This window comes from Coturnix japonica, chromosome 2 (genome assembly GCF_054131305.1).
Source record: "Coturnix japonica strain WE chromosome 2, WE-NBRP24, whole genome shotgun sequence".
Classification (NCBI taxonomy): domain Eukaryota; kingdom Metazoa; phylum Chordata; class Aves; order Galliformes; family Phasianidae; genus Coturnix; species Coturnix japonica.
The window spans coordinates 135,950,589-135,968,138 of NC_140664.1; the positions used below are offsets into that span (position 1 = coordinate 135,950,589).

At 48.3% G+C, this 17,550-nt stretch overlaps 1 protein-coding gene across 5 annotated transcripts in view; it reads left to right on the forward strand.

Annotated features, from left to right (window-relative positions):
- SETD2 (SET domain containing 2, histone lysine methyltransferase) overlaps window positions 1-17,550 on the forward strand; it is a 45,193-nt gene that overhangs the window by 22,655 nt on the left and 4,988 nt on the right. For 3 of the 5 annotated variants that reach the window (XM_085539106.1, XM_015852945.3, XM_085539107.1), the window contains 9 exons: window positions 2,000-2,126; window positions 3,351-3,485; window positions 3,953-4,081; window positions 4,985-5,620; window positions 11,262-11,310; window positions 12,318-12,495; window positions 14,940-15,618; window positions 16,301-16,435; window positions 16,972-17,111. In XM_085539106.1, the coding sequence (XP_085395232.1) occupies window positions 2,000-2,126; window positions 3,351-3,485; window positions 3,953-4,081; window positions 4,985-5,620; window positions 11,262-11,310; window positions 12,318-12,495; window positions 14,940-15,618; window positions 16,301-16,435; window positions 16,972-17,111 (2,208 nt within the window). Of the gene's footprint in view, window positions 1-1,999; window positions 2,127-3,350; window positions 3,486-3,952; window positions 4,082-4,984; window positions 5,621-7,776; window positions 8,063-11,261; window positions 11,311-12,317; window positions 12,496-14,939; window positions 15,619-16,300; window positions 16,436-16,971; window positions 17,112-17,550 lie in introns of those variants that run through there. The other 2 variants (XR_004306317.2, XR_014943237.1) reach the window with 2 other exon arrangements.

Genomic DNA, 17,550 nt, shown 5'->3' on the forward strand with positions numbered 1-17,550 from the left:
GCATGAAATGCTACCTGGATAAAGTTTCTCTGTTTCAAGCAGAAGAGGTTTGAAATCACTTTTTCTTCTACTTCATACAGTCTCCCCAGTGGAAACATCCCAGATAATGGTCTGACTGTTTCTTTCCTCAATCTAACTATTAATTGCCTGAGCTTTCGACTTTGCCATGCTCTTAAATAAAGCCTCTTCATTTTTTCCCACCCACTACTGTTTTACAACTTTGCAAATACTTGCAAGAGCTGTAAAAGCCCAACAGATAGCACGTTCCTTCTCTCTGTCTGACTGCACATGTGCAGACGGCAGTGTGGGCTTTGCTCTCTTGTGTGCACTTGAGCTCAGTATTTTCTATTGCTGCTCATCCAGGCACACTGTGAAGTATTTCACTCTCTTTGCCATGATTAACACAAAATGGCATCTGGCAGTTTTGAAACGTGCAATTATGAGATTAGCTGTAGATCTATTGTATAATCCTTGGGCACCTTTACCAAATACTGTGGTGTTTCTTTATGAGCGTTTCTTCCTTCTGGATCCTGCTTTCCGCAGCAATGTAAGCAGAAGGATCAGAAGTGAATTTTTAGTTATAGATTGATACATGCTAAGATGTCAGATACTGCCTTGTAGTTTTCTGTTCCAAGTGGTAGTCAGGCATAGACCATAGAACACTGAGGATGGAAAAGACCTATGAGGTCACCAAGTCCAACCCCAACCCATCCCCATCAGGCTCACTCACCCACGGCTGTTGGTGCCACATGTATTCATTCCTTGAAAAGCTCAGATCTCTGAAGAGGAGACAGTACCTGGCCTGATAGCTCATTAGAATCCCCAGGTGGGATTTGTCCACCTGAATTTGCTTATCAAAAAGTACATCAGCCCATGCAAACCATGATGGAGCTGTGTGCTGTGACTAGGCCTTGCTAGGGGCTGATGGTCTCATCCTAAGGTAGGTGGCCAAGTGCATTAGCCCAGGTTCCAAGTGGCTGCTCCCAGCTCTCATCTTCTACCTGGTCTGGTCTTTTGCTGTATTGGCTGACTTTGTATCTCCTATATTTGAGGTCAGTCAGTCTAGTCTGTGCCTCACTGGAGAGATGTGATTTTTTTAGATCTGATCTCATAGGTCTCCTTCCTCATCTTCTGCTTCATATAAGACACTGCAACTTCTCTGTTAGTTACTGCTGATACTGCACAGCTGACTTCCTCCAGTCAGTTCTGCATGTTATGTAGAATGATAGAATCATTAAGGCTGGAAAGGATCAACTCCGATCACCAAGTCCAACCATCAACCCATCCCCACCATGCCCACTAATCCAATCAAAAAACATGGCATATCACAGAATCATCATAGAGTCTTTGAGTTGGAAGGGACTCTTAAAGGCTATCTGGTCCAACTCTCCTGCAACAAATGGGACACCCACAGCTCGATTAGGGTGCTCAGAGCTCTGTCCAGCCTGACCTTGAATGTCTTCAAGGGTTGGGTATCCACCACTGTGTAATTGTGTTTGATTGCAAGGTGTGGTGTGAGGTGAGTAGATCCAACTCTCCAGCCTTTTCCTTTCTGGATTTTCCTTCTTGAATTGGGGAGGGCCTAGAACTGTTACCAGGCTTTGGCTTTCTGTGGAAACAACAGAGAATCACAGCAGCTGCTTAAGAATTGAAGGGTTTGTTTGAATTTTTAGTGGCTAGAATGAAAGGCCTCACCATGCAACTCCATGCATGGAGCTGAGAACTGTGAAGCACCAGTTGGGTCTGGGCAGCCTTGCTTTCAAGACAGTGCAAACCATCTGAGAAGATGAGATGTGAATGTTTTCCATATTTTCTTTTAGCTGCTTAGCAGGAATTTGAAGAACAATAGAAAGAAAAAGAGAAAGAAAAGTGTCAGAAGTGTGTGGGTAATGTGGTTACTGGTCTTTTCTCAGTGCAGTATCAGGATTAAGATGGAACAACTGTCTGTGAGTGCAATGGATTTGTTATTTAACTGTCTGTTACTTCTGTCCCCAAACAGCAAAGAAGCTCAGAAATGTTTCTGTGGCTCAGCCAACTGCCGGGGTTACCTGGGAGGAGAGAACAGGGTCAGCATCCGGGCTGCAGGGGGGAAGATGAAGAAGGAACGCTCCCGTAAGAAGGATTCGGTGAGTGGGATTCACCTGGGTGTCTGTATAGTTGCTGGTTTTGTCACTGAAATGCAGCACACTGTTGAGGACGTTACCTGAAACTGGTCAGCTAAAATGCTGCCATCCCCAAGCTGGGATGTGAAATCTGAACTTCTAATTGCTTTGGCCTAGAGGCAAGTCAGCGCCAAGGAGCCTGTGTGAACACGCGCTGTGTTCTCTCTGAGTTAGCTCCAGTTGTGTCTGCAGCTGGATGTGAATGAAATAAGGAGTTGAGATCCAGTCCTTCTAAAACCTTTTTATAGCTCCTCCTGTATATAATCCTCTTCAAGTGGTTACATGAGCCTGTTCCCTGCACTGAATGGCACTGATGGATTTATGGGTGCAGGAAGCTTTGCATAACACAGTCAGGAGGAGTTCTTCGATGCACTTTGCACTCAGGAAGAAGTGATGCGCACTCCTTTTACCTCCTATGAAACAGTATTTTTCTCTGCTTGAGGAAAGAAAGCCCTGTTCCTACCAATAGCATTTGTTACCTGCTCTTTTGGGAGCTGCTCATTCATTTTCCCATGCTGAAATTTTGCGAGTCAGGAAGCCAAGAAATCAGAAGTCATTTGTAAGTGGTTTTAACATGCTTATTAGTGCCACCGAGCAGCAAGCTAAATAGGGAAGGTTGGTGTATCAATGTCTGCATGGAGAGCAATGCAGACGCTGGTTGTGGTTATAAATATGAATTGGATGTTTAAAGAATCATTGCAATTAAACAATTATGGTCATTTGGTGCACATCTGTTTTCCTATGTGAAAAGGTAAACTTCCAAGCAGAAACATTTTGGGCACACGCTTGGAAATTCCCCTGCAGAGCACTCTGCACATGACATGTATATATATATACATCTCAGATGTGCTATTCATTAGGAGTAATGCTTGTTAGGGCTGGGGATGGCTTGGTGTTGCGTGCGGGTACAGTTACAGGACAGGCTGCCCTCTGTACCTTCCATTTGGGGTGGTGTAAACAGAGCTGGTGGGAACACTGCACTTCTGTATGGCATTTCAGGTCTAAACAATGTTGAATGAAAACCGTAATATTCCAGATAAAAGCAACTCAACCAAACTGAGTCAAATTAAAACCAGATTTCTGTCTTGCTGTTGAGTCGGGAGGGACTTGTGCTGCCTTTCAGGGCCAAGGGAAGGAGCTTAGCATCATGTAGGGTGTCCTGGTCATGGCTTTCTGTCCTCTCTGTAGGTGGATGGGGAGCTGGAGGCACTGCTGGAGAATGGGGAGGGCCTCTCAGACAAGAACCAAGTTCTCAGCTTGTCCAGGCTGATGGTGCGCATCGAGACCCTGGAGCAGAAGCTCACCTGCCTCAAGCTCATCCAGGTGAGCAGCTCCTGGCTGGGGTGGGAGGGAATTGCTGGGTAAGCAGTGTCTCATAGCCATCGTTTGAAGAAGGAGAAAATAGGATGAAAAGGGACTCTCAGTGGTGCCAGCACCCCAAGCGTGAGCTGAGTGGCTCTGCTTCATTCATAGGTGGTGTGTAATGGTTGGCCTGATTTTGTGATTCCTCTTGCAGGGCAGCATGTTACCTTGTGAAGTTTTATTCTGCAGCATGAGCCACTCATTAATAGTTGTAAACTTCTGCTGCATGCCATGCTGCTCCCAAACCAGCAGCCACATCCACCTGAGATACATCAGACACGTGCCAGTCTTGGCTCTGGCTCTGTGCTTTCTCTCTAGCAGTGAGTCTTAGAGGTAGCACCCACCCATCTCAGCCTTAAGATGTGGATAACAAAGGTAGCTTTTGTTGGTGAGTTGCTCACCCTTCTGTGTTGCTTTGCCTCATGCAGAACACCCACTCACAGTCCTGCCTGAAGTCCTTCCTGGAGTGCCACGGCCTGTCACTGCTGTGGATCTGGATGACAGAGCTGGGTGACAGCAGGGGAAGCACAGCCAACAACCTCAAGCTGCAGCTGGAGGTCAGTGGTCCCCTAAATTCTGTCAGGTTTGAAGCATTCATAGTGATTTTGCTAATTGCTCACAGCACATCCATTGCAATGTTGTGTTTTTGGTAGGCGTATTGCACACCAAGTGTTGATGCAAACATACTGCAGGTATCCCTGCAGCCACAGCCTGAAACTTTTGCTTTAAGGGATGTTTCAAATACATGGAAGGAATTTGCTTCTGTGGTTTTTCTTATGTTTCTGGGTTAGTGACATGAGCCAGACTTAAACAGCAGTGGCAGCGATCTTTATTTGTTCCATACTGAACTACAGAGGCAGTTTGAGGTATTGCTTTGACGGGCTGAAGTGGAACTTTAATACTTCTGTCTTCTGGATGCACTTCAGCATCGCATGCAAAAAAACATCTGGAAGTTCCTTTCTTAAAGATGCAACTACAGAACTTTGCTGTGGGTTTCAGAGAGGCCTGCCCAGCCCTGAATCCAGGGACGGAAAGTAGAGCTCAGGGTGCCCATCCTACCACCAACTCATGCTTTGTGGTGGTGGCACTGCCTGGCAGCTGTTCTTCCTTAGCTCAGCATGGTTTTTCCCCTTTAGCATTTCTGAATGAGTTGTGCCACACTCATTTCCTCCTGATCCCAAGAGGAATAATGTCTGACAGCCCCGTAACCCATACTGCTGAAGAGATGGCATTGATGGCAAGCCAGCTTTGGCAGCCATATACTTCTCATCTTCAGAAATATCAACACACTGTTCCGATTAGGACCTTAGAGAAGTTTTCTGACCATAATGATGCTGTCATTCTATTTTATGATCCTGTTCAATATATCAGTTACCTCTTGAGAAAGGGGAGTCATTCCAGGTGGGAAAGAGCTGTGAATTCTTCAGCTCTAACAGCCGTAACCTTGTCTTTGCAATTAGATTATGAAGACGCTGGAGCTGCTGCCCATACCCACCAAAAACATGCTGGAGGAGAGCAAGGTGCTTCCCATCATCCAACGCTGGGCTCAGACCAAGAGTGCCATCCCACAGCTCAGCGAAGGTGATGGATACTCGAGTGAGAACACGTCGCGCGCTCACACGCCGCTCAACACACCAGAGCTGTCTGCCAAGCAGAGTGCTGAAGGAGACACGGATACCCCCAAGAAACTGGTATTCCGAAGGCTTAAGATTATAAGTGAGAACAGCATGGACAGTGCCATCTCGGATACAACTAGTGAACTGGAAGGGAAGGAAGGCAAAGAGGACTTAGACCAGCTGGAGGTTGCCCCAACGGAGGTGTCGGAGGAGCAGCAGCCTCAGCAGGAGGTGAAAGCAGCTGTGGACACACCAGTGGAGAGTAGTAAGCCCCAGGAGCTGGAGGCTGAGCCTGAAGCTGAGGTCAAGGAGAGCAATGGCACCAAGCTGGAGGAGCCCATCACAATGGAAACACCGTCTCAGGATGAAGAGGAAGGAGTATCTGATGTGGAGAGCGAGAGGAGCCAAGAGCAAACAGACAAAATTGTGGATGTGAGCGATTTGGCCAGCAGGCTGCTTGACAGCTGGAAAGACCTGAAGGTAAGAAGCACCCTGCTGTGCACCTGCATCTCCAGCACCTCTACCTTGCTGAGCAACACGCAATGATGCTGTGGCTCAGTGCACACAGGGCTGAGATGCATATTGTTGGTAAACTTTGACCACTGGGATTGCCGTTTGTACATAAGGAGCTTTTCCAGGTGCTTTCTATATATATCCTTTCATTGCAAGCTACCCTGTCTGTGACTCACAGTAAGTTCCTATATTTTCCTGTGCTGCACACTGAAAGGAGCAGATTAGTATGGCCACCACCAAGACATCTTAACCAATTAGTTTTAAGTTGTTTAGGGGGAGGGCAGCCCTGAGTTCTCAGCTGGTCAGAAAAAGGCATTTTTGGTTGGCATGGCCCAGTATCCATTGGTGTTGATACAAACCTGGCCATCCATCAGCTCTCAAACTGTCAGAAGATTGTCAGTGTTTCCTGTTCTGCAAACATCTGCTTTATATCTGCAATGTAGAAACCCATTGGCTGGCAATTTCCTTGCTCTTGATGGCAGCTTAAAGCTGGGTTCTCCTCTGGATGTTTGTAGTTGGTGTTTAAATCAGGTAAATACTTAGATTTTTGGATGGTAATCTCAGCCTTTAAATGTAGCTGCTCACTGTTATGTTTCCACTGAGCTGCTCTTAGAGCAGATAACTCAAGAGACAGGTTTGAGGGCTACTGGTTGCCTTCTCCATGACTGAGCACTCAGCACTGTATATGGCCTTCTTGGCCATTTGATCTTTAGCCAACAGCTGTGTTGCATGAGGATGAGGACACAGTTCTTGCCACTCAGTGCTTGGGGCATTTTCTGGGGGTTTCATTAGGTCTTTGGGAGCTTCTCATCCATTGACTGTTTCTGTAGGATTCTATTTCTTGGGAAAACAAAGAGGGTGGGAGCTTTGCTTTTCAAGTGTTAAAGCAGCATTTTCTGAGGATCCTGCAAAGCAAAGGCAGTTCCCAACCCTGAGGCTCTGAGTTCTGTCCCCACCAACATAAATGTTACCTTAATCTCTGAGTTTTTCTGAACAATCTCATGCTCTTCAAGTTATGCGGAACTGTTTGAGCAGTGGAACAGGGGCTGTGGATGCCCCATCCCTGCAGGCATTCAAGGCCAGGCTGGATGTGGCTCTGGGCAGCCTGGGCTGCTGGTTGGTGACCCTGCACACAGCAGGGGGTTAAAACTGGATGATCATTGTGATCCTTTTCAACCCAGGCCATTCTGTGATTCACAATCATTCCTCTGACAGGGGGAAGCAGTAGGCCTTTACCTTATAGAATGTGAACTAAAGTGTGTATCTGTAGAAAAGTTATGCTTTGCTTCATGATCCTTCCCCTCTCCTCCACACAAAGTGGATCTGTGGCCTATTGTTCTCTAGGTTTTAACCTGCGGGCTCTTTGTGTGGGCCTCGTGGGTGCTTTAAGTGACACTATCAGGTTAAATTTGGGGTTGTGTTGAAACAGAGCCCTTTCCCATTCACCACTAATGCCTGGGGTTGAAATTGAGAGCTGAGCTCTCTGTGCTGGAGATGCACCTGCTCTGGACCAACCACACAATCTTTTACTTGCAGACAGAGGTTTTCATGTGCTGCAGTGTTTAAACTTCAAGCAGCAGACAGACAGTGCTCAAAAGCACTCAGAATAAGTGGAAAGTTGCATAAGATGAGGAACTTCCTTTGAATATTGCTGTGTCATACTAACTCATTGTGCTGTGTCCCAGCCTGAGTTATCTCAGGAGCCAGGAGGAGCTCAGGCTGGGCACAACAGGAGCCCTCAGCCATCAGTTTGGGCTGTGGACTCTCATCCCTTCTGTGTCTGTTGCAAGGGATTTATTATTGTGAGGATGCCACCAACCCACTGCGACATATTCTTGGGGTGAGGGTATTTGTGGTGCACTCAGTCAAGCAGAATTATATCCAAAGAAAAGTCATTTTTCTCTTGCAAACCATATCCCCACTCGTGGCAATCTGAGTTAACTGCTTCTGTCCGCCTTCCACTGTTGGGATGCTGCCCAATGCTAATGATGGTGCAGCCCTAAACAACCAAAAGAAGCTGGCTGGGGTGGCTGGGAGGGGGGGTCTGAAACCTCGGGACTTAAGCTTTGTCCTCTCCAGTGGTGCTGATGACCCCCTTTGTAATTTCACCCATTTCCATCCAGCTTCTCAGGGCAGCGAGGAGCTTGTTAACATCACCAGCTGACCATGTGTCACCTTTTCTCAACTCCATTTTCAACTCCGTGCTGAAGAAGGGAGGAGAGAACGTAGCGTGCGTGCTGTGAAGAAACGGGAAGATGGTTGGGAAGCTGGATGGTGCATGAGCAATTTAATAGGTGAAAAAAGGACAGAGGTGGTTAACTCAGTGATGCCGACGTTATTTTGCTGCGTCCATTGCCGGCAATGGACGTCGCTCTGGGAAAATCCCGACCCCTGGCACAAAAGGATTAAGTGAGCTATCTTTTTCTATACCTCTACACACAGGCCAGCTGCCTTGGCTCGCAGGGCTGCTCCTTGCCCCCACAAGGGGCAATGCCACTGCTGTACATCCACCACATCACACACCCACCGTGCCCCATGGGGCAAGTTTTCAGCCTGGGCTCGTGCCTGTGTGCCCTGCTCTCTGAGCATGTGCTGAGTGCTCTCCCCAGGCTGAAATCAGACCCCGCTGCACCTTGAGGATCGTGCTGTGGTCCTGTGCAGGTAAGGCCTCAAGGACAGCAGTCAGACCCACAGCAGAACAACACGTGCTGCGATGGTGGAGGGCTCTGGTGCTCTCACCTCTTGGCATCTCTGAACATCTTCCAGCATCACTTTCTCAGTAGGGTTGGCACCACCAAGGGGACGTGCACACCTCTGGTGGCTTGGATCTGAGCTGTTAGGAACCTGCTGTGTAGCTTTTCTCCTTTTGAAGATGTAAATCTCAGCAGGGCCTGGAAGCACGTTTGGTTTTAAGTGTGCTGATAGTTTGAGGGCTGTCTGTCCATTGGGTTCCAGGTCCTGCAGCTCCACATCCCACTCCTTAGACAACCAGTGATGGTCCACCATCTGCACATCTAAGATCTGTCCTTTAGAGAACCAGAGCTTTCTCTTTTGCCATCAAAACACCCTTTCTGTGACCATAATTATTAGCCTGATAGGGATAGCAGAGCTTGGGTGGCCCCTTCTCCCAATCACACAATACAGCCATCCTGAAGTGACTGGCCACCATCCCGGCACATGCATCACATGCCCTAATGAGGACATTTGTTATTTGTTACAACTTCCAGCAGTTCATGGAAACAATAGGCGTTGGTGAGCAGCCAGGCTGTTGCTTGCACTGAGGTTGTTTTGATCTTTACTTAAGGAAGGCTTTGGGGTCAGTCCTTATTACCTTGTCACATGCTTGTGTGCAGGGTTGGAGGTTATAGAATCATAGAATGACTTGGGTTAGAAGGGATCTTAAAGGTCGCCCAATTCCAGCCCCCTGCTGTGGTGCCCCCATCAGATCAGGGCTACCCAGGTTTCATCCAGCCTGTCTCTGCACACCTCCAGGGTTGGAATGGGCATCCACAGCTCTCTGGGCATGCTCTTGGGATGAGCTGTGTGCTCTGTAGTTGTTGGATTTCTCCAGTTCAGTGCCATCAAGCAAAAATAATCAAGAGCTAACAGAGAAGTTTCCAGCAAGAGCTTAGTTAAGCCCATTCTTCCTTTCCTTGTGCCACTGTGTCCTTTGAGACTAGGGGGAGTTCTTCCTTGGCTCAAGGATGGTGTGTGTGCACCCAGCAGCCTCATTCAGGGTTTTTTTCTTTCCTTACATTTGTGACACTCATATCACTTTTTCTGCATCTCATTTTCTTTGTAATTCATTAAAAATGGTTCTCAAAGGTATAGAACCCTCCGGGCTCTGCTAAAGATTCTCCCATTGATTTATTTAGCAGCGAGCAGCTTCCGTTTCCCAAAATAAACCAGGCTCTTCAGAGCGTCTGTTTGGCCACCATCTGCTCTTCATAGCACGGTGCTGACACATCCCCTCTGCCTGCTGCTCTTCCAAAGGCTCTGCTGCATCTGCTCTTCCCCAGCCCGATCCTGGCACTCCGCATCTACCAACTAGAAATAAACAACTCTCTGCCATGCAGCAGTTCATAATTAGCTCAGATGGTTTCTTTTCCAGTAGTTTCATGTTGCATGCTCTGCTGTCTAATAGAGTTCTTTCTTGGAGCTGGGATGTCTGCTTCAGTCAGTGTCTGGACTCTTCTCGCATGCTGCTTTATCCTTAGGCAGTCTGGGCTGGCTCACTGGTTCTGGTTCATTGTGGTGCTGCTAACTGGGAGCACCAGCTTCAGTTTCATCGCATGCTGCTCTCTGAGGATCAGCTTTCAGGGGCTGGTGGTGCAGAAAGGAAGAAAATAAAAGGGAAAAATGCAGCACTTTGGGTGCTCTGGGGACTGTGGAAGCTCCTGGTACAAGGCAGTAAGAGAGAAAATAGCCATAAGATCATTAAGGTTGGAAAAGACCACTGAGGTCATCTGGTGCAGCCATCAGCCCATCACCACCATGGCTGGGGCTGAACAGACACAGGGTTGTGCCCTCCTTACAAAAGCAAAATAGGCATTAGACCTCATTTAAAAAGTATATATATATATATAATCTCTGCTACTATCAATGTTTACAACCTACATCAGCACCTTTGAGGTGGTTGTGCCCTGTAGCCAGATCACAGCGGGCTTTATTACTCTTCATTTCACCAAAGGGAGGTTGAGTTTTCTCAGTTCTACTCTACTCAGAAGTAGAACTTAACCTAAACCCGGGCTCTCATTGACTGTAGTGCTGGAGGTGGGCACGTTGCTGATGCAACATGCTGCAGCTGGGTGGTTCTGTGGAGTGGTCATGTCATTTCCAGCCAGCTTGAGTCAAATAAAGGTTGATAGTTAATGTTTGGAAAGAAAATAGTTTCTTTTGCTCAGAGATTTTCTCTGAGCCATTTGCAAAGCTGGTTTGCCAGCCTCAGACCTGAACTCGGTGTTATTCTATCACTGTATTTCTTCAGAACTAAAGATTATGTAGGGGTGGGAATTGTACTGGCAGCATCCATGCCCTAAACGAAGGGAGATTTTGCTGTTGCAATGAAGGCACCATGGTCTTTTCCCCCCAGAGGCATCACAGTGCTGTTGGGTTAGGTACAAAGGGTTAATGCTGCTCATGGAAGGTGGCTTTGCTCAGGTTTGGGCTTCGCTGTTGGTCACTAAACAACACTGCAAGCAAAGCATTGCTGCTATGGAGAAGGAGTCAGGAACGCAGGGCTGCTGGAGTGTCAGGAAGGCACTAAGCCTTTAGAAGTGACGTCACACCTTTTATTAGTGATGTAGCACCTTTAAAGTGGAGCTTAGCAAAGCAACACTCAGCCAAAATCCAGGTGTGTACAGGGTGGGATGTGCCTGATAACAGCTGCCCTGCTTGGCACAAAAGCCCTGTAGACTCCACAGGCACAAATTGCTTTTGAAGGACAATATATAGAAAGCATCACAATGGCTTGCTTAGAACTTTGCTTCCAAATACCATTTTTTTGTGATATAATTGCTTAAAATGATGAGTTCTGATACTTGCAGCCCTGTAGACTCAGGGATATTCTCACTGAAAACCTGACTTTGTTCTCTGCCTTTTTTTATAGGAGGTGTACCGAATCCCAAAGAAGAGTCAAGCAGAAAAGGAGAGCAGTGGTATGTACTCACATTTTTCCATGTATTTCCCAGTGTGTGATGTCAGGAGAGGTTCCTGATTGGTAGCTGAGCTGCTGGTGCCATGTCCCAGCCCTAAATCCAATTCAGTCTGGTCCCTAAATCCATAGAGTATCTGATGCATGAGCAGCTGCTAGCAAGGGAGGTGAGATTTGTTTGCAAGGAAGAGCTCTGGGATGGAGGCTTCTCTCTATGCTTTGTGCCATGATCTCATGGAGTGGCCTCTTGGCTGATGGAGGAACAAGCATCACCCATGTAGGTGCACCCAGAGCAGATTGTATCACAGCCCAACCGCTGGGAGTGCACTGAGTGATCCCAGGATATTCCTGAGCTGTTGGCACCACTCCTGGTGACCCACATGCAGGATGCATGGGCGGGGGTCTTGTCCTGCTGTTTTCTTAAGCTTAGGACTTTGCTTGGAGCACATCTCTGCACTGAACGTTAACTCACAAGGAGCCGTCATTAGAGTCAGGAGGAAGTGAGAGCCCTTTGGAACCTGGAGTGAAAACTCAAGTTATCTCTGAGACTGGAAGCAAGGATGCAAGGGAGCATCTGGGTTTTTTCCTTGACCTGAAAGCTGCTTCTTGAGGCCACCAACTCTGTGTTTTTCAGTTTTGACTCTGTGTCAGTGACAATAAGCACAGGGAAGCTCTTGCTTTGCAGTCAGGGTGTCAGAGCACTACAGGAAATCTGTGCTACAGTCTGGAGCCTTTTGCACTCTGAAATAGGTTTCCTATTGAAAGAATGGGAGGAGGGGAAACGAGTGACGCAATTTCATCCATTAGGTAACAGCTCAGAAGTTGGAGTAGTGTCTAAAAATAAGATAGGAAAATGGAAGCTTTATTTTAACCACTCTTACAGTCCTGAGGCTGATTCAGGACAACCTATAATTTGTTTGAATGAGTGTTGGCCAACACAGAGGAACCGCTGAAACTCCAAGAGGGAGCAGGGAAGATGTTGCGTTATAACAGCTCTCTCTTTTTACCCAGCTGACCGAGGCAGAGAGGCTGCTGGCCTCAGGGATCAGACTCCCACACCGAAGAACCCCGTCCTGAGCCGCACAGACCCTGAATGGCAGAACCTGAACAAGGAGAAGAAGAGGCGACGAGACTCGCTGTCCCCTCCGGCATCAGCGTATGAGCGGGGCACCAAGAGGCCCGAGGACAGGCAAGTTTGACCCTGCCAAGGGTAAAACAATGGGAAATTGGATTCGGTGGCCTCTGGAAATACATAGGGATGGGGAAGAGAATATCTTGGCTGAATGCTCTGTGCGTGGTGAGTTGTGTTCCCTGGGAGTTGTGCTGCTCCTTGGTGCGTTCTGCAGTCTTCCTGTGGCTCTCATGCAGCAGTGAGCAGAGGTACAAAGGGGTCTTTAGAGTCATAGAATCATTAAGGTTGGAAAAGAGCTCTGAGGTGATGGAGTCCAACTGTTGGCCCATCAGCAGCATGACAACTCAGAGAATCATAGAGGCTGGAAAAGATCTCTGATCAAGTCCAGCCATTGACCCATCACCACCATGCCTACTAAACCATGTCCCTAAGCCTGTGCCCTTCTACCCTACTTGGATCATGCAGTTCTGAAATTCAGCTTGCAGCAGCCCCAAGCCAGACAGGACTTCTAACACAAACCAATCTCCTTGGGCAAAGCAGGTGACCTCTGTTTAAGTTACCCCAGCAGCTCTTCTGCTGTTGCCATTTTCCGCGTTCTCTTTACTCGAAAGCTCCTTATTCATTAAGAGAAGGAATTTATTACGTGTCTCATGTTTCAGGGAGACTTCAGATCATATTAAAGGCAGTGCCAAGGAATCTCCTTTACAGAAGTCAGCTTTCCATTGTCCCTCTTAAATAGGATCTCAGGCAACGTAGCAATTATGGAACAATTGCTGGTGAGTCAGCCATGCCAGCATCCTTTTGTCCTCCTAGTTGGGAAAGTTGGAGATGTCTGCATTAAAAACAAGCCACAAATCTACAATACTGTAATTACCCATTTGGAGGATGTAAACATCAAGGAGGGCTGGGGGCAGGAGAGAGCTGAGTAAGTGCAGTGTTTGTGAAAGGATGGAGGGAATCATAGAATGGCCTGGGTTGAAAAGGATCACAATGATCACCCAGTTCCAACCCCCTGCTGTGTGCAGGGTCACCAACCAGCAGCCCAGGCTGCCCAGAGCCACATCCAGCCTGGCCTTGAATGCCTGCAGGGATGGGGCATCCACAGCCTCCTTGGGCAACCTGTTCCAGTGCATCACCACCCTCTGGGTGAAATTGGTGTGCTCCAGTGAGGGAAAACAGGCTGGAGGGGTGCAAACAAGCAGCTCTTCACCAAGCAAGGTAGGAAGAGATGAACGGAAGCTTTGGGAAGCTCCAGCCAGCAGTCCCAGGGGTGCTGCCTTTTTCCTAAGCTTGCCTCCGTTCTCCCTTAGGTACATCTGTTAAGAAGGCTCACAAACAGAAAACAAGATAGAAGAAGAGGGATTGCCTGAACACAGAATATTGCGACTCACTCTGTGTTAAATCCTCAGTTCTCCTCTGTCTGTCCTTCCGCTCCAGCTGCCTCCCATGTAAACTCCCAAGGCAGTGCCAGGAAAGACTTTAATTATTTAAATGGAGCTCTTCATGTCAATAAGGTTCACATTAACAGATGCTTGCAGCTACTCTGGGAATGTGAGGAAACTTCTTAAGCGTTGGTAGCAATGTGCTTTTGATATGTAAATTGAACACATGAACACCAAGTTAGTATATTAAGAATATATGGGATGCTTTGTAGAATCCACTTCACTTAAGGGGCTGCAAAACATTTCTGCTTGTAATCCCTGTTTTACCACACTCGTAACTTCTCAAAATACCCACCTTTGATCTGAAGTTTTCCATGGTTGAGGTCTGATCAAAGTCCTTGAGATTTTCTTTCTTTAATAGTTGAAGTCCTTGGAAAAATCCTTCCAGCTGCTCTGCATCTCAGGATGAAAATTCTTAACTCTTTAAAAAAGAAATAATCCATCCACACTTTATTATGTATACATATATACTTAAGCTAGAACTGTGGTCTTGTAAATAGCATAACTCTGAAACAGAAACTTGTTGCTTGCAATTCCATTGTTCTTAGTAATGTCTGCACATCTGTCTGGAGCGCAGGAAGGGCTCATGGCTCCGCAGTGCCTGGGGCTTTGCCTGCAGTGGGAGGGATGCAGGGGCTCAGCCTGGCGTAGCTCAGAGGGTGATGTCCACCTGGAAGCCCAATTGATTGAGCCAAGGAGATAAGGCTGTGGGTCGTTTGGGGTGTGTTGACTGTGGTGGGGAGGAGGTTTAGGTTGGACCTTAGGAGGAAGTTTTTCACCCAGAGGGTGGTGATGCACTGGAACAGGTTGCCCAAGGAGGCTGTGGATGCCCCATCCCTGCAGGCATTCAAGGCCAGGCTGGATGTGGCTCTGGGCAGCCTGGGCTGCTGGTTGGTGACCCTGCACATAGCAGGGGCTGGAACTGGGTGATGATTGTGATCCTTTTCAATCCAGCCCATTTGGTGATGATTCTGTGATTCCATGGTTTTGTGACCTTTAAGGATCTCTTCCAAGCCAACTGTTCTCTGATTCTGAGGTTCCCTTTTCTTTCTGTTGCAGGTATGACACGCCAGCATCCTCAAAGAAGAAAGTCCGCCTCAAGGACCGCAACAAGCTGTCGACAGAGGAGCGCAGGAAGCTCTTTGAGCAGGAGGTGGCCCAACGGGAGGCCCAAAAACAGCAACAACAGCTGCAGAACTTGGGCATAACGTCCCCCCTTCCCTACGACTCCATGGGCTATGGCACACCGCACCACAGCGGCTTCATCGGCTACCCACCCGGCTACCCCATGCAGGCCTATGTGGACCCCAGCAACCCCAATGCGGGCAAGGTGCTGCTGCCCACCCCAAGCATGGACTCTATGTGCTCTCCAGCAGCATATGAGCACCCTCAGCCCATGGTGGGGCACACGGTTGAATCCAGCCTGCCCACTCCCCAGCCGGTCCCAGTAGTTCAACATGTAGCAACGCCGATGGAGGTGACGACTCCTCAGTATGTAGCACAAAGCGACACCGTGGTCCACCAAGAACCCAACGTGGCTGTCCTGCCTGTGCCCACCACAACACCAGTGCAGGGGCAGAACTACGGGGTGTGGGATTCCAACCAGCAGACGGTGGCTGTGCAGCAGCAGTACTCGCCAGCTCAGTCCCAACCTGCCATATATTACCAGGGCCAGACTTGTCAGACTGTTTATGGGGTGACGTCCCCCTACTCACAGACGACCCCACCGATTGTACAGGTAACCCATGGGGGAATTGTGACCTCTTCAGGCACTGTGTGGCACAGGGCACTCACAGAAGGAGCCAGCCTGCAACTGCAGTGCTGTGTGTGCTCACTGTGCTAGGGGCCGTCCTGATTTGCTTTAGTGTTTAGCATTGCTGGGATAACTCCATCTGAGAGTCTGTGTAAAGCACAGGTTTGCTTTGTGGTTACTGCTGCTTGACTGGGCTGTGATCTCCCATCAGTCCTCATGAGAATTCCCTCACCCTGATGTGGTGCATCACTCCCATCATTCCCCATCAGTATTTGTCTTTCAGGGTGTACCTGATTTTCATTTCACATTATGCAGTGCTGGTGTTCCTGCTGCACATCTTAATAGCTTCATTCCATTGAGGAGCATCACAGGTTGCTTTAGAAAGATCAAAAGTGAAACGTTGCCTTTCTCTTGATCCTGAATTCCTCCTGGTGGATGGCTTTGAGCATTGAAGCTCAGCGTCACCCAAACTCACTTTCCTACCTGTCGTGGAGGAGACACATTCTGAATCTTAGTGCTTGGAAAGGAAAATCTCCATGTGGAGCAATTATCCTGAGCAAGTGATGTGGTATTTCCTTTGAAAGCTGTTGGTTGGATGTTCTGTAGGCTGTCCTCTTTGGCTACTCAGGGCAGGATGCTGACCCCAACCCCTTGTTCTCCATTGCAGAGCTACGCCCAGCCAGGCTTGCAGTACATCCAAGGGCAGCAGATATACACAGCCCACCCGCAGGGAGTGATCGTCCAGCCCCCACCTGCCGTCACCACCATCGTGGCAGCTGGGCAGCCACAGCCCATCCAGCAGGTATGGCTCACGCTGGGGTTGGGATATGGCACCATTTGAGCTGCTCACCTCTGCATGGACTGGGGCAGCTGGCAGAAGGACTGGGGAGCTGTCCTACCCAAAGTCCCATCCCTACTCAAGGTCTGGCCTTGATCTAGTGGGTGGCAACCAGCCCACAGCATGGTTGGGGCTGGATGGGATTTGAGATCTCTTCCAACTTTAGCCATGTTGTAGTTCTGTAGCTCTGTGACCTTTAAGGACCCTTCCAATCCAGGCTGTTCTTTGATTCTATGATCTTTCATAGAACCTCCTAACCCAACTATCTGCTGTCTAAGAGCCCCTGTAACAGAGTGCTTATATTCATATGGTCAGGGTGTGAACAAGTAGCTACTAGAGGCAGTTGGATAGAAATGGGTGAAATGTTCTACTGTCAACTTCCCGGGTCAATGCTGATGTCCTTTTTGAGTTTTACCTTCAACAAAGACTTTGTTGCAGGGAAACAGAGCTGTCAGACTGCTCTGCTTTGCCCTCTGCAATTGTTGCCTGTGTGTTTTCAGCCAGAGCTTGTGGTGACCAACAACCTCCTGGACCTGCCTCCGCCATCCCCTCCTAAACCCAAAACCATCGTCCTGCCTCCCAACTGGAAAACAGCCCGAGACCCCGAGGGGAAGATCTATTACTACCATGTGGTAACGAGGTAAGTGATAATGAGGTGAGCACTGGGGTGAGTGGAGAACAGATGGATGTAGTGCCATCGTGTACCTCCAAGCACAGGCCAGGTGGGGTGCTACTCTGCTCGAGTCTTGCTGTGAGATGGGGACACCAACTGAGCTTGATCCTAGTATCATTAAGGTTGGAAAAGACCACTTAGATCATCAAGTCCAACCTTACCTGTGAGTGAGGGGTACCTCCTTCATTGCTCTTCTGCAGTGACACCGTAAATTGCTGATTGAATGCAGTGAGCCTTTAAAGGCTCCACGGCTTTTCCTTAAAAGCAAAGAGATTTCTAGAAGCAGGTCAGCAAACCTAAGAGGCTCAGAGCACTGACTCATTGCACTGACTGGTCCCATTGCAAGCCTTACCAGTGGCAGCAAATGGTACGAGCTCACTGTTTTAAAATGGCTCCTTTCCTGAGG